General features: G+C 49.9%; 1 protein-coding gene across 1 annotated transcript in view; it reads right to left on the bottom strand.

The window, feature by feature from the left end:
* Window positions 1-1,826: 1,826 nt before the first annotated feature.
* Window positions 1,827-12,473, bottom strand: part of GNMT (glycine N-methyltransferase) — a 37,461-nt gene continuing 26,814 nt past the window's right edge. Inside the window, exons 4-6 of the mRNA XM_083175326.1 lie at window positions 4,754-4,896; window positions 4,566-4,684; window positions 1,827-2,392 (exon numbers count right to left, since the gene is read on the bottom strand). Coding sequence (XP_083031452.1) covers window positions 2,221-2,392; window positions 4,566-4,684; window positions 4,754-4,896 — 434 coding nt within the window. The 3' untranslated portion in view covers window positions 1,827-2,220. The remainder of the gene's footprint in view (window positions 2,393-4,565; window positions 4,685-4,753; window positions 4,897-12,473) is intronic.

Below are 12,473 nucleotides of genomic sequence, written 5' to 3' on the forward strand. Positions count from 1 at the left end.
GATAACACACTTGGGCCGGATTCAGTATTGAATCCTGGCGGTCGGGATCCCGGCGTTCAGAATCCCGACGCCGAAATGCCGACAAGGGGGAGGTGGATCGCCCCCCCTTGCGGGCTCGCTGCGCTCGCCACGCAGCGGGCCCGGTGCCTCGCTACGCTCGGCACACTAATTTATTCTCCCTCCAGGGGTGTCGTGGACACCCACGGAGGGAGAAAGTGTCGGCATTTCGGCGGTCAGAATTCTGAACGCCGGGATCCCGACCGCCTGGATTGTAACTGCATCCCCTTGGGCCTTATGTCCTTATTTTCATGACCTTCTGTGGAGTAAACTGAAGTATCGTAAAGGTTGCTGGAATATTAAAGCAGGGTAAGACCACCTTATTTACACTAGATCCAGTACCCGGCTCAGGTGGAAATCGGTGATAATTGAAGTCAGTTATTGAGGACAAAACCCCATTTTTCCAATAGAGGCATATTAAAACCAATCCAGAGAAAGCCCAGGCTATAATGCCCTTCACACATTATACATATATTATAAACACATTTATAGAACACTGCAAGAATACAGATTTGGAAAAAAAGAAACATTCATGCACTTAACTCATTTTTATTCAGGTTTTCAGTGCCATAGGTGATGGGTTCGAATCCTGTGTATCAGCATCTTGTAATAAAGGACAGTGTGACCGAATAACAAAGAGCTCTCAAGTTAAGTTCTGAAATGTTGGTATAGGTATTTGCGATGGAAGGGGTAGGGGGAAGGAGGCAAAGACGATCAGGAAATGCCAGGCCTCAAAGAAAAGAGAAGCGACAAGTAAAAGTAGTTAAGACGGATAATTGGCACACTGGTCGGATAATGTGTAGCCACACGGCGGAATTAAAAAATCCTATTCAGAAGACTAGGCGGCTGCTGATTGGCTGGGAGAGCTCTCTCGGCCAATCAGTGTCCTCCTATTCGGGCAGCTGCTGATTGGCTGACAGAGCTCTCAGCCATTCAGCGGCCACCCAGTCTTTTGAATAAGATTTGTTAATTCTCCCCACCGCACACCGGACCCCACTTCTTGTCTGCTGCACACCGGATCCCGCTCCCTGGTATCGGATGCTGCTGGCTGCACACAAAAATGATCTTCTGTGCAGTTTGTCTGACCTCCGACTCCGATGCGCACAGGATTGCACCTCAGATCTGTTTGGATGTCATACACATGTGATTTGGGCTGATTTCACCACCCGATCTGCCAAAAATCAGGTGAAATTGGTCCCAAATCACGTATTGCAGGACAGGCCAACCTGTGGCTCTCCAGTTGTTTTGAAACTACAAATCCCAGCATACCTTGCCACAGTTTTAACACTCCCTTATAGCAAAACTGTGGCAAGGTATGATGGGATTTGTAGTTTGACAACATCTGGAGAACCACAGGTTGGCCAGGCCTGACGTTGTGTATGGGGCCTTAAGGGAGATTGCTGCTATATCAGGAAGACTCCCTCATAATCAGGAGGCCGTGGTCATACAGAGGGACTGCTCCTATGTCAGCGACAGGGAACACAGCCGCCAGTACTATCGTGCCAAAAACTGGGTCATTTTTGTGTGAGCCAGTAGCCACTTCCCACTTATGATTACTGATGCCGTCTGTCCAGGACGCAGCAGCACCTTTGTGTGCTCCCGCTCTGTAACGCATGCGCAGGTGCAAATAATCCCTCAACCATGTGAACATGTGCAGCACCAGGCCTCATGTCTCCTCATCCGCGTCCACCTACTCTAGTTACTCAGTCTTCATGTAACGGATGAGAACCTTGTTCTCCAATGTAATAAAGAAAGACATGACACGGATGGACAAACATACAAAAACTTTAAAAATTACACCTAAGGTTCAGATGAATTCTGAGATGACGACTGTAACAATTGTCAGGAAAGCTGATATTTGTAAATCATATGACAGAATATTTGTATAAACAAGCATCAGAAACGGTAAATTGATTGCGGAGAAAACAATACATTGAACGATAACAGACCGTAACAGATAACGTTGGTTTTTGAATGCAATAAGTGAACAGTGTGTGACACGACGTGACACTAATCAGCGTAGCAGCGGTTTATTCGTACAGCAAACTCCTCCAGCCTATCAGAAGCCAGACGCCTCCTCCAGCAATTATAGGTTATTAAAGCGTTGCGTCACATCCAACCCAGTGAGGTTTTGGCACGTTTCTGCAGATGTCTAGGCATTTCTCAGGCTGTCCTCTTTGTCACATGTATGAAGTAACAGGGCTCATTGTCCTGGCCTGGGGTATATGGCTGAAAATCCCCATAAACCATGTGCTCGCACTGACCCCCGAAGGCTTCGCGCAGGAGAGCGGTGAAGGATTCCAGGCGGTGGGGATAGTACGACAGGCGGAATTTACTGGGGAAATAAAAGAAACATATATGACGGATGTAAGCAGAAAAAACACCCTTACATACATTAGTGTCAGTGAGATGTGGCTACTTCTACACTATAACTAAGCATTTTGTACGGTTCATTTAAATCGGGCATGTCCAAGCTGTGGCCCTCCAACTGTTGTGAAACTACACATCCCAGCATGCATTGCCATAGCTTTAGCATTCCCTAATAGCAAAACTGAGGCAAGGCATGATGGGACTTGTAGTTTCACAACAGCTGGAGGGCCATCGTTTGGCCATGCCTGATTTAAATGATCCAAATCTGATCCGACCAATGGAAGTTATTAGGTAACCAGAGAAAAAAGGTTCTACTGGCTGTAGTTTGTATTTTTTTGCTTGTGTCGACCGAACGACCATGTCAACCTAACCCATGTCAACCTTCAGTCATGTCGAACTAATGTCTGTCTAGCCAATGATTCATACCCGTGTCCGCTTATACATCCCCTGCACACGCCAAAAATTATTTGATGGTCGCTGATCAGTAAATGACGTTCTCCTCGTTCCCAGTCTGAACTGACTTTTATCTTGGCCGGAGACAGACAAATTTGGGGTGGGTGCTGACGTCATGTGACCCGCCTTCCGCCCCCTCCCCTCGCAGTGCACAGAGGGGTTGCACATGTGTATATTTGAGCCCCGCTGAACAGCTCTAAATCAGACCCTTTGTGTTTTTGACGTTTTTCCCTAAGAAGCGCAGCGCACTGCGGCCATTATCTGGGGGTGCAGCCAATTTACTGACAGTCCAAATACAGACATGTTCAAAACACCAACACGGTCAAAATGCCGACATTTAACATGTCAACGTCAAAAAAGTCGACACGAGTAGTTTTGTGATTTTTTTTTTCTTTTAAAGCGACTTAGCGACAGACACTCCAAAAAAAAAAAAATTTGGCATGTCAACATTTTATATGCCGACACAATTAATCTTAGCATTTTGAACTTGACGGACGGTATTTTGACCGTCGGTATTTCGACACCCCTCCCGCTTTTCTTACAATACTAATTTCAGTCTTGTGGCCGTAAGGAGAATGTTGTTGCAGAATACTCTGAGTTCTCCTCAAGTCTCTCACATAGGGGTTTATGTACTAAGATGGGAGTTCTACCGTAGATGGGATGTTTCTATGGGCATCAGATTCTATTATCCTCTATACCAGGGGCAGCCAACTCCAGTCCTCGAGAGCTACCAACAGTTAACATTTTCCAGGTCTCCTCACAGAATCCCAAGTGAAGTAATTAGCTTCCACCTGCGGACCTGCGGATCAATTATAATGTGTCAGTCAGTAACGAGTGCACCTGTGCCCCAGTCAGGGCCGGCGCCACCACTAGGCAGTGTTAGGCATTTGCCTAGGGCTGGCCACTGGGGGGCGGTAGTTGGGAGCAGGGCAGGAGGGAGAGCTGGAGGTCTGGCTTAGCGGGCAGAAGGGAGGGCTCGCTGCGCTGTGTGCAGTTCAGTCCCGGACCCCGGTGCATGTTAACTGACATTTTCCTCCACCCGCACCGCGTACAGCCGCTCAGCGTCTGAGGGTGAGCCAAGTGCTCAGTGCTGCCCTGCTGAGCGGCTGTACACAGTGCGGGTGGAGGAAGTCAGGAAGATGTCAGTCACACTGCGCCGGGACTGAACTGCAAGGCCTCCCTCCTGCCCGCTAAGCTCTCCAGCTCTCCCTCCCGCCCGCTGAGCTAGACCCGAGCGCCTCACCTCCTGAAGGGTGAGTAATATATACACCGGAACCCCCGGTCGGCCTTATTCCTCCCCACCCGTGGAGCGGGTGAGCGCTGGGGCGCCCCCCGCCTTGCACCGGCACTGGCCCCAGTTGGTGATCTAGAAAACGTGAACTGTTGGTAGCTCTCAAGGATTGGAGTTGGCTACCTCTGTTCTAGTCTGCCCTGGAGCACACTCTGGAGTTCACCTGGAAAACTCTGGAGCGCGCCCTGGAACATAATGGGTCCACATCTGTTTCTAACAAATTTTTGTGTCCTCTGACACTGCTTATGGGTAAACATTGATATCAGTCCCCTGTTTCTCCACATTGCCTCCTATAAGTGTGTTTCTATAATTGAATATACAGTATAGATTTCCCGAAGCCCTGCACTACTGCGCCACATCTCCTGCTATAATACGGGAAGGTTATACCCAATACCTCAGGTCAGGCTGTAACTTCCCCGAGGACGGCAACTGCACTGTGTAATCCAGGGTCACCATATGCGGCTTGTTATTCACCAACAAGACAGAGGTGCTGATGTCCTGCGTCATGTCGCTCTGTGAGCACAGAAAGAGATTAGGCACGGTCACAATGTAAGAAGCTCAGCTCTGAGGACCATCCCTCACCTTGTAGTAAATGTTCTTGCCTTGGGGTGCGCAGCCTGTATTTAGGATGTAGTCATAGTTCCTGTGATCAATGATCATGATTCCCCCAGGTCGCACCATTCCAGCAATGTTATGGAGTGCCATACGCTGGTCACTCTGGTCTCCTAATGGTAAAGAACACAGAGATGGATGGTAGGTAGGCAATAGTTATGTTTCTCTGCTGTTCCCACTATGCTGAGACAATAGAATGTTACTCTGCAATATTAAATCCAGTGGCGGCTCCAGGGGTGGGGCTACAGCACAGTCCAAAATTCGGTACTTGTTTCCTAGCACGGCCACACCGATTTACATCGGGGTGGTCGTGTCGGAAAAATCGGGTCGATCGCATCGCATGCGATTTGGTCGCATGCGATGCGATCGACGCGACCGACCGATTTTGGACCCGATTTTTTTTTTGAATGAAATGTAAATCGGGTCCCTGGGACCCGATTTTACATTGGATTCAATGTAAAATATTCCCAACCCCCCCAAATGTCACGGCGTACACCCCACCCCACGATAGACGCCATCCCGAAGCGTGGCGAGCGCAGCGAGCCCGCGAGGGGCGGCGGTGCGCGTCCTCCGACCTTTTCATTCCCCTACTATCCACGTCGGCGTGGAGTTGAGAATAGAATAGTGTGGCGAGCGCAGCGAGCCACCGAGCCCGAAGCGTGGCGAGCGCAGCGAGCCCCGCGAGGGGACGCGTATACCTGTGAAGTTATACGCGTCCGCTCGCCACGCTTCGGGCTCGGTGGCTCGCTGCTCTCGCCACACTATTCTATTCTCAACTCCACGCCGACGTGGATAGTAGGGGAATGAAAAGGTCGGAGGACGCGCACCGCCGCCCCTCGCGGGCTCGCTGCGCTCGCCACGCTTCGGGTTGGCGTCTATCGTGGGGTGACGACGGGGACATCTATAATGTGAAATGGGTCATATTGGCCCATTTCACATTTTTCACATTTTTTCACGATTTCAATGTTAAAAAATATTTTAACATTGAAGCCTATGGAAAAATCGGGGGCATCGCGTCGGGACCAATGTTAATGGTCCCGACCGACGCGATGCCCCCGATATTTTACCTTTCCCGACAAGATTTCAATGTTAAAATATTTTTTAACACTGAAGCCTATGGGGAAATCGGGGGCATCGCGTCGGTCGCGTCGGGACCATTGTTAATGGTCCCGACCGACGCGATGCCCCCGATATTGTCTCCTAGCCGGCAAAATGGACCTGATTTCAGAGGAAATCGGGTCCATCGTATGGATCGTGTACCTTAACTTAAAGGCAATAGTTATGTTTCTCTGCTGTTCCCACTATGCTGAGACAATAGAATGTTACTCTGCATTATTAAATCCAGTGGCGGCTCCAGGGGTGGGGCTACAGCACAGTCCAAAATTCGGTACTTGTTTCCTAGCACGGCCACACCGATTTACATCGGGGTGGTCGTGTCGGAAAAATCGGGTCGATCGCATCGCATGCGATTTGGTCGCATGCGATGCGATCGACGCGACCGACCGATTTTGGACCCGATTTTTTTTTTGAATGAAATGTAAATCGGGTCCCTGGGACCCGATTTTACATTGGATTCAATGTAAAATATTCCCAACCCCCCCAAATGTCACGGCGTACACCCCACCCCACGATAGACGCCATCCCGAAGCGTGGCGAGCGCAGCGAGCCCGCGAGGGGCGGCGGTGCGCGTCCTCCGACCTTTTCATTCCCCTACTATCCACGTCGGCGTGGAGTTGAGAATAGAATAGTGTGGCGAGCGCAGCGAGCCACCGAGCCCGAAGCGTGGCGAGCGCAGCGAGCCCCGCGAGGGGACGCGTATACCTGTGAAGTTATACGCGTCCGCTCGCCACGCTTCGGGCTCGGTGGCTCGCTGCTCTCGCCACACTATTCTATTCTCAACTCCACGCCGACGTGGATAGTAGGGGAATGAAAAGGTCGGAGGACGCGCACCGCCGCCCCTCGCGGGCTCGCTGCGCTCGCCACGCTTCGGGTTGGCGTCTATCGTGGGGTGACGACGGGGACATCTATAATGTGAAATGGGTCATATTGGCCCATTTCACATTTTTCACATTTTTTCACGATTTCAATGTTAAAAAATATTTTAACATTGAAGCCTATGGAAAAATCGGGGGCATCGCGTCGGGACCAATGTTAATGGTCCCGACCGACGCGATGCCCCCGATATTTTACCTTTCCCGACAAGATTTCAATGTTAAAATATTTTTTAACACTGAAGCCTATGGGGAAATCGGGGGCATCGCGTCGGTCGCGTCGGGACCATTGTTAATGGTCCCGACCGACGCGATGCCCCCGATATTGTCTCCTAGCCGGCAAAATGGACCTGATTTCAGAGGAAATCGGGTCCATCGTATGGATCGTGTACCTTAACTTAAAGGTACACGATCCATACGATTGTGGCCGTGCTAGGAAACAAGTACCCAAAATTCAAATAGAGGAGAAACACCCACTGCCAGTGAGTCAGGTTTGAATGGCAGTTGCTGTGCCGCCTCTATTTGAATTTGTAACTGAGCTGCAGCCCCTCCAGAGCTGGATTTATACCACCTTGGCCACACCTAATGTAGAAGGCGCACTTTCTTGTACTTGGCCACCCTCCAAACTGGAAAGCGGCCATATTGTTTAGAGTCAATTACATTAGCAGACACACATTGGGCCCTACAAACGTTGCTACAAACCACTTCAATAGTGTTAGATTGTCATATAAAATCCAAATCCAAGCACAGCATAAACAGCTGTGTGAAATGCGCTGGTTACAAGGCTTCAGGAGATTCCGCTCCAGGTGTGGTGAAGGGACAAGATTCCGATTCCTTCTGAGTGGTGAAGGGACAAAACAGGACATAGGAGCTGATCAAAGGCAGAATATCAGGTGCCAAGACTCTTTGAGCTTACTGACGCGTTTCTCCACAGAGTCAGCTATTACAACGCGGCTGCAAGTTTCAGGTTATTCTAAAATAGGGACTCTTTCCTTTTCATAACCTTTATTTTCCTGGTATTCCCTCACGAAGGGGGTTATTCTGATTCACTCGGAGAGGCACAATCACTCTCTAATGGACAAAACCAAATGCACTGCAGGTGGGGCAGATGTAACTTGTGCAGAGAGAGTTAGATTTGGGTGGGGGGTGTACTTCAAACTGATATCTATATTGCAGTGTAAAAATAAAGCAGCCAGTATTTACCCTGCACAGAAACAATAAAGTACCCAAATCTAACTCTCTCTGCACATGTTACATCTGCCCCACCTGCAGTGCGCATGGTTTTGGCAATTAGAGAGTGATTGTGCCGTTCTGAGTGAATCAGAATAACCCCTAGGCTCACAGCTTGCCTTTGGAGCTTATTTACTAAGATGGGAGTTCTATTGAAGATGGGGTGTTGCCCCTAGCAACCGATCAGCTTCTATCTATTATCTCCCAGAAGGTGCTAAATAAAGTAGTAGATTCTGAATGGTTGCTACGGGAAACCTCCCATCTTCACTAAAACTCCCATCTTATTAAATAAACCCCTTTGTACCTCGCCGCTTGGGGATGGTGAAATCAGGGTAGCACACCCAGGTGTGGCATCCGAAATTGTGGGGCTCGCGACTCGTAAAATAGGTAGGGACCCCCTGTGGTATAACGTGGAGTGTAAACTGAAAAAAAAAAAAAAACAATGGTTCTTTAATTGGAGTCTGAGGTTCTGATCCACCCTCTGTCTCTTTTGGCGGTTGCCCATCTGCCATTTTATACAAATGCCGTTCCAGGTGAACAGGGTGCATCAATGTGCCAGGGCTGTCAGCATCTGCAAACTCTGTAATACCACCCGATGTTTTATTAGATGCTACCATCGGTTGCACAATCAAAACCTGTCCCAGCCCTATAGCAGGTGCCCATTGGCCTCCACTGTGAACGTCTGTCTACACAACACCTTTGACACGCCAGTGACAGTCCCGTAACATGCCCGTAAGGTGAACCACCGCCCTGCCCCTGTTTAGCCCCTTCCAGCGCGCCCAGCACTTTCCCGAGAGATCTCTGATACTTTGCGTCACAATCACAACAGCGCCTTTGTGTGTACAGGCTGGCCCTTATTCTGGTCCGTTCGCAGATTGCCCGCATTCGCACGGGGACAGATGTTGTCTCACTGTGCATGCACATTTCTGCGCAGGGTGCGGGCACGGGGCACCCACGGCGAACAGACTAGCAGCAGCGTGGGCGGCCCCATTAGCACATGGGAACACAGGTTCTGGGGGGGGGGGGGGGGGGGCAGCCCATTTCCTTCCCAGCGTGCACGCATACTGTATGTAAGGTTGCTCAGAGCAACCGTACATATGAGTGCACCTTCCACATCTTTTGATGGTCGACAGTCATCGAAAGATGTGGGTGGATCCCTCCTGGCCTGCAAATGGATGTTACTGCATTACCTTTGTATTAGGGAGTTTGCTATAGAGAGGTTACCTTTGTATTAGGTAGTGTGCTATAGAGAGGTTACCTTTGTATTAGGGAGTGTGCTATAGAGAGGTTACCTTTGTATTAGAGAGTTTGCTATAGAGAGGTTACCTTTGTATTAGGGAGTGTGCTATAGAGAGGTTACCTTTGTATTAGGGAGTGTGCTATAGAGATGTTACCTTTGTATTAGAGAGTTTGCTATAGAGAGGTTACCTTTGTATTAGGGAGTTTGCTATAGAGAGGTTACCTTTGTATTAGGGAGTTTGCTATAGAGAGGTTACCTTTGTATTAGGGAGTGTGCTATAGAGAGGTTACCTTTGTATTAGGGAGTTTGCTATAGAGAGGTTACCTTTGTATTAGGGAGATTGCTATAGAGAGGTTACCTTTGTATAAGGGAGATTGCTATAGAAAGGTTACCTTTGTATTAGGGAGTGTGCTATAGAGAGGTTACCTTTGTATTAGGGAGTGTGCTATAGAGAGGTTACCTTTTTATTAGGGAGCGTGCTATAGAGAGGTTACCTTTGTATTAGGGAGTGTGCTATAGAGATGTTACCTTTGTATTAGAGAGTTTGCTATAGAGAGGTTACCTTTGTATTAGGGAGTTTGCTATAGAGAGGTTACCTTTGTATTAGGGAGTGTGCTATAGAGAGGTTACCTGGTACTTGTGAGTTATCCGGGCTGCCGATTTTGTCCTTAAGTTTGGTTAACTTAAGGACACCCGACCGACGCGATGCCCACGATTTAGCTCCAAATCGGGGGCATCGCGTCGGTCGTGGCCGTTATAAGGGGCCGCGACGCGGTGCCCCCGATTTCCCATAGACAGTAATGTTAAAAGACACGATATCGGGGGCATCGCGTCGGTCGTGGCCGTTATAAGGGGCCGCGACGCGATGCCCACGATTTCCCATAGACAGTAATGTTAAAAGACGCGATGGACCCGATTTCCCATAGACAGCAATGTTAAAATAAAATTACAATGTGAAATTGGGCAATATGTTTTTAAAAAAAATGTTTCATGGCCCCCCACCACCGTTAACGCCACCCCGCTATTGACGCCAACCCGAAGCGTGGCGAGCGCAGCGAGCCCGCGAGGGGCGGCGGTACGCGTCCTCCGACCTTTTCATGCCCTACTATCCACTAGGGCGTGGAGTGAGAATAGAATAGTGTGGCGAGCGCAGCGAGCCACCGAGCCCGAAGTGTGGCGAGCGCAGCGAGCCCCGCGAGGGGACGCGGACACCTGTGAAGCCCGCAAGGGCACGCGGATACCTGTGAAGGTGTCCGCGTCCCCTCGCCACGCTTCGGGCTCGGTGGCTCGCTGCGCTCGCCACACTACTCTATTCTCACTCCACGCCCTAGTGGATAGTAGGGCATGAAAAGGTCGGAGGACGCGTATCGCCGCCCCTCGCGGGCTCGCTGCGCTCGCCACGCTTCGGGTTGGCGTCAGGGGCGGATTGGACCACCGGGAAACCGGGCCATTTCCCGGTGGGCCGGCCCCTAATAGTCACTAAAAGGCCGCTCACCCCATTGGCGGGGCCGCAGACCGCCATCTCTGCGGTTAACGGGCGGCCGTGGCCGCAGCACTGTGCCCCAAACAAATATGGCTGCGGGCAGCCTCGGCTATTACAGAAATAAAAATGGCCGCGGGAGTGCTGGTGCGCATGTGCGACCGCACGCAGCTGCTCCCGCGGTTCTGTGTGTGGCAAGCACTCACTGTGAGGATGGTTGCGCAGGGAGGCTCTCTCCCTGCTGTACATCCCCGGCCGCTTCTGTCCTCAGACTCTGTAGCTGCCGGCTGCCAGTACACTGTCACACTACATTAGAGGCAGCAGCGCCGGCAGCACAGAGCTCTCTCCCTGGCTTCCAACCCACTTTCATGTGTCATCAGTCATGACAGCAGGGACTGTAAAGGGGGCGGAGCAACACGGAGTTGAGGGGCGGGGCTACACGAGTGGAAGGGGGCGGAGCTACACGGGAGCACACATCTAATGAAAGGAAGAAGTAGATGAAGTGCCAGCCAGCTTGATTTTAAGGTAACTAAAGTGTGAGAGAGAGAGGTTCATACTGTGAGGCATATGTATAATGGACATCACGGTGTGGGGCATATGTATAATGGACATCACGGTGTGGGCATATGTATAATGGGCATCAGGGTGTGCGGCATATGTATAATGGGCATCACGGCGTGTGGCATATGTATAATGGAGCATCACGGTGTGTGGCATATGTATAATGGGCATCACGGTGTGTGACATATGTATAATGGAGCATCACGGTGTGTGGCATATGTATAATGGGCATCACGGTGTGCGGCATATGTATAATGGGCATCACGGTGTGTGACATATGTATAATGGCATCACGGTGTGTGGCATATGTATAATGGAGCATCACGGCGTGTGGCATATGTATAATGGAGTATCACGGTGTGTGGCATATGTATAATGGACATCTCTGTGTGGGGCATATGTATAATGGACATCACGGTGTGGGGCATATGTATAATGGACATCACGGTGTGGGCATATGTATAATGGGCATCAGGGTGTGCGGCATATGTATAATGGGCATCACGGCGTGTGGCATATGTATAATGGAGCATCACGGTGTGGCATATGTATAATGGGCATCACAGTGTGCGGCATATGTATAATGGGCATCACGGCGTGTGGCATATGTATAATGGAGTATCACGGTGTGTGGCATATGTATAATGGACATCACGGTGTGAGGCATATGTATAATGGGCATCACGTGTGTGTGGCATATGTATAATGGGCATCACGGTGTGCGGCACAAGTATAATGGGCATCACGGTGTGCGGCATATGTATAATGGCATCAGGGTGTGCGGCATATGTATAATGGGCATCACGGTGTGTGACATATGTATAATGGCATCAGGGTGTGCGGCATATGTATAATGGGCATCACGGTGTGCGACATATGTATAATGGCATCAGGGTGTGCGGCATATGTATAATGGACATCACGGTGTGGGGCATATGTATAATGGACATCACGGTGTGGGCATATGTATAATGGGCATCAGGGTGTGCGGCATATGTATAATGGGCATCACGGCGTGTGGCATATGTATAATGGAGCATCACGGTGTGGCATATGTATAATGGGCATCACAGTGTGCGGCATATGTATAATGGGCATCACGGCGTGTGGCATATGTATAATGGCCATCATGGTGTGTGGCATATGTATAATGGAGTATCACGGTGTGTGGCATATGTATAATGGACA

This window comes from Crinia signifera, chromosome 3 (assembly GCF_055691185.1).
Source record: "Crinia signifera chromosome 3, ASM5569118v1, whole genome shotgun sequence".
In the NCBI taxonomy this organism is placed as follows: Eukaryota; Metazoa; Chordata; class Amphibia; order Anura; family Myobatrachidae; genus Crinia; species Crinia signifera.